Source organism: Astyanax mexicanus, chromosome 4, assembly GCF_023375975.1.
Source record: "Astyanax mexicanus isolate ESR-SI-001 chromosome 4, AstMex3_surface, whole genome shotgun sequence".
NCBI lineage: Eukaryota > Metazoa > Chordata > Actinopteri > Characiformes > Acestrorhamphidae > Astyanax > Astyanax mexicanus.
This window is the reverse complement of record NC_064411.1, coordinates 47,363,188-47,367,665: the sequence shown is the minus strand read 5'-3', so window position 1 is coordinate 47,367,665 and position 4,478 is coordinate 47,363,188. Positions and strand designations below refer to the sequence as shown.

The following is a 4,478-nucleotide window of genomic DNA, read 5'->3' as shown; positions in this document are numbered from 1 at the left end:
GTACTGCTTTAATCTCACAGGATTTAAAGCCACATTGCTAGCTCTGTAGTAGATCTGTTGCTTTTTGTCAGACAGTGTTTTTACAGCAAGCATCCTGCTGTCTAATACTCACCAGCACTTTTAACCACCTACCATTGTTGTATTATTGTTTAATGGAGTATGTTATCAATGCATTATGTTTTACAGTTTGTTGTGCTAACTTTTGTCTGTTAACATGTTAACAAGCAACACTTGGGCTGAAGTGAAAGATTGTGTGTCTTTGTGACATTACGTCAACTTGGGTGTGTACAAGTATGTGTATGTGAAAGTATATGTGTGTGTGTGTGTGTGTAGTGGGGTGTGTAAGTATAGAGAATGATTTATTGTCTGGGTGTCTTATGATGCTAAGCAGTCATGGGGCTGGGCAACTCTTAAGCTACAGTGACAATGACAGCTGTTGAGAGATTATACTGAGAGAAAGAGAGGGAGAAATAGTGAGACAGTCAGACGCACAGAAATCAGAGAGAGAGAGAAAGAGAGAGAGATTTAGGGGGAGAGAGAGTGAGTTGGGAGTTCGTCATTATGGCGTCTTATTAGCAACATACAGAACAGCTCTGTCAAGCTTTTCTTAGCATAGCAACTTTGCTAGACTCATATCCATCATCCCCGGAGGAGAAGGTTTCACAGTTTCACCTGGATACTGGATGGTTCATATTGAAAACTAACCACATTTCGCAGATTTGAGGAAGTGTAAACTAGTTTCAACCCCCCCCCTGAGGGACAGAATCTGAGTCAGCTGTAAGGGTAAGCTGTACTTCCTTCACTCTCTGGGAGAAAGTAAAGTCTATCTGAACTTTTCTGGAAGGTCTGACAGTTTTACACTGTAAATCAAAGGGAACTCAGGCTATATCTGCGGAAGCACTGGGTAAATTCCCGGCCGTGGACTCATCTCTGCCTTTCTCTCTTCCTGCAGATCCAGCAGATTTCCGATGTTCCTTTTGAGGCAAAACATCTCGAGGCAGCAGTCTCGTAGAGACGATGCTCCTCGGGTCCTCGGGCAATGGCCGACTAAAAGCTACACAATGGACGACGTAAAAAGGCAGTTAAGGCGCAAAAGCAGCCATGATCGGAGCCTGACGTCAGCCAACCGGATTCGCAAACACACCATCACTCACTTTGGCTACATCACACTGAACCTGGCCATGAGGGACCTGCAGGAAGCTCCTGCTGATCTGTGGGAACTCTGTGAGCTGGAGAAGCTCAACCTGTCCATGAACTTTCTGTGCATGCTGCCGCCTGATCTGGGGGCCCTGGAGAACCTGGTGGTGCTCAACATTTGGGGGAATGAGCTGGTCAGTCTTCCACCTGAGATTGGGCTCCTACGGAATCTCAGGGTACTCTTCGCCTACAGCAATCGCCTCAGCGAGGTTCCGGAGGAATTGAGCGACTGCTCCAAACTTGAAGTCCTCAGCCTGGCCAACAATCAGCTGACCGGACTCCCAGGTAAGATTGCATACATGGGAAGGCTGACCAAGCTCAACTTGAGCAACAACCAGATGGCACACATACCTGCCTGCATCTACACCATGAAGAACCTCGTCTTCTTGGACTTGGCTCACAATGTTCTGGAAAACATTGCTGAGCAGATCCAGGACTTGGTCAATCTAAAGATCTTGATCTTGGAAGGGAACCGCATTCGAACACTGCCCAGGAATCTGTGCTTTCTGAACGAACTGGAGCTCCTCAATGTGGACTACAATGACCTGCAGAACATTCCAACAGAGATGTACCTACTCAAGAAGCTGGAGAAATTGGCCTGCCATCCACTGGATAAGGGACTTCACATAGTCCACAATCCTCTTCAGAAACCCATACAGGAAGTTATTGGAGGAGGACTGAAGGCGTTGTATAACTACCTCAAACCAGCCTGAGAAAGGCTAACAAACAAATGTTTTAAACAGAAGTCACAGGTATTGCTGCGACAACAAAAGCGTGGTGTAATTTCATATTTTATATGAAGAATACCTCACTTGTAGCTCTTTGAAGCATAAGGCGAAATTCTGTACAATCTGTGAATTCTAAAATTCAATATTTTAGAATGCATTTTTTTGCCTACATGGAAGAGGAAGTATTTTGTTATAGTTTGACTTGAAGTATTAATTTTTAATGTATAGTCTTTATATCCATGTTGTTATTTTCTGATATTGAAGCAAATGGAAAAACTCAGACATGCAGACAAGATATTAAAAACACATACTTTTTATTAATTGTCAGAATGTGTGACTACCTTTATTAAGTCCAGAGATTTATATAGTATGGGTGTAAACAACTGTACAAATTTTACATTGGTGAGATTTTTTTATTAAATCTATACAGGAAATGTAGTATCATTCTTATAGGAATTATTAACATGTAGCATGGGAAATATCAATAAACTGTCTGGACAGTTTCTTTTTTGCTGTTTGAATGTTGGAGCTATACACTATATTGTATTTTGGTGTTGTTTTGTTTCATTCCACCTGCAGCATGTGAAGGCATGTTTAACATTGTCTTGTTAAAATGTTTGCTCCTTTTCCAACTTCTTCTGGAATGTGTTGCAGGATTAAAAAGCGTAAATGGATGTATATTAACACATTTAAGAAAAAGCACACAGCAATTTGTGTTGGCTTTTTTGGAGAATGCCATATAATAAGATATATAATAATTAAAAGTATTATCAATTCTGAGATATCATATATCAGATATCTGTTATGTATATGGTACAGTATGTAGACATCTGGCTCTTTGTTACACAACATAAACAAATCTGTAGACGTGTTCTTGCTTGATTAAATAAGCTCATAATTAATGTGATCAAAATAAGCTTTTAACAGCTCAGAGCCAATTTGTTGTTCTCCGGATCTGAACTTAGAGTAACAACAACTTGATTTGAAGGAGTGTCTGATGAAATCTGTCTTTGGGAGCGGGTTTCTCCATTTTTATGCTGGAAAATGTTTAGGAACGGAAACAAACCGTCATTGTGAAGTGTCTGAATGATGTGTGCATTTATGTGCTTTCTTTTTTTTGTTTCTGCTTTTCCGCACCTGTCAGTTGTCACTGTTTTTAAAGTTGATATGCCTTTCTGAAAACCCCCATGAGGGCTTCATTCACTTTTATAAATATTTGGTATTTTTTTTTAAATGACAGCTGAAGCTCCAGCTTTTATCTTCTGAATCGACTGTGTTAACTGGCCGTGGAGCTGTTTTGAGAGTGGGTCATCAGATCAGGGTGTGTGTCTCTATTTCAGTCCGTGTTTTAGCCCTGTGGAAGCTGTGAGCTTAGCCATGTGCAGGCTTCATCGGGGGTCGGGGTACAGAGTGGGCTGCCTTCTTTTAGACCCCTTAATCCGGCCTTACATACACACACACACCACACCATACTTATGTAGCCTACAGTTGTGTTACAGTATATGGTAGGGTTTTATTGACTTGTGTGCTCACAATTAAACCAAACCCTGCTTAACCTCTGTAACCAAATATATAATACACTTCTTGAAATGAGAAAAATACACAAAAATAAAGTTTCTATATTCAAACCAGCAAAACACTGTTGTGTCTGTTACACATATACCACTACCACACAAGACAACACACTATTCAAAAACTCAGTGGTGGTCCTGGTGTGGCCTACAAACCTAAATACACAAATCAGCCAAATCACCACTGACTGAAGTGTAGTGAGATCCAGATTGTAAGGATTATATGACTGGGTCAAAACATCAGGAAGATTTTGTGGGATGTTATTTGTATTGTAGAACTTTGTAGTACTTACCAAAAGTGCTCCTTGTAAACTGGTGACAGAATCACCTTGAGGGCTCATTTATGTGACCCATGGAGACCCTACCTGTAAAATGACAGATTCCATTATATAAGGATCTACTGTGGTGCCAGATACCACAGGACACCTTCAAATGTCTTGAGGTGTTTATGCCTTGAATGGTCAGATCTGTTGTGGCAACACAAATGGTATCCTTAATAATGCAATCACATCCTTGCAAAAGCCAATAAACATATAATTAATAAGAGTTTGACAGATATGTATATAGAGAAGCCATTTTTTTTGGATAACATATGGGGGAGATTTGTTTGAATGTAAAACATTCACAAAAAACACAATGGACCATGCCTACTCAAAAAAGCTAATGTTGTGGCACACCATGTAGTGCACACTTTATGATAGTAGGTATGCCTCATTAAATGATCATAAAATTAAACCTATATTCAAGACAACAGAAATAAATGTAATGTACAGTAAGAATTACATTTAAATAACATATATTTGACCTAAAAATAACAGTGTAATTGATGTAAGTTCACAATTAATGGTAATTCATTTCCATTATTTACATATAGACAAAATCGCTTTAAAGGTATTTTATTTGGCATCAGGTGTCTTCAAATCGACCTTTGTCTGCATATCTTTAAAAATCGACATTTCCAAAGCTGGTACTGTCATCATTC

At 39.7% G+C, this 4,478-nt stretch overlaps 1 protein-coding gene across 1 annotated transcript; it reads left to right on the top strand.

Moving 5' to 3' along the window:
• Positions 1 to 391: 391 nt before the first annotated feature.
• Positions 392 to 3,556, top strand: LOC103037664 (leucine-rich repeat-containing protein 30-like). The gene is made up of 2 exons (XM_007258443.4): positions 392 to 783; positions 953 to 3,556. Exon 2 carries the CDS (start codon positions 969 to 971, stop codon positions 1,908 to 1,910), a length of 942 nt encoding a protein of 313 aa, XP_007258505.1. The 5' UTR covers positions 392 to 783; positions 953 to 968; the 3' UTR covers positions 1,911 to 3,556.
• The last annotated feature ends 922 nt before the right edge of the window (positions 3,557 to 4,478 follow it).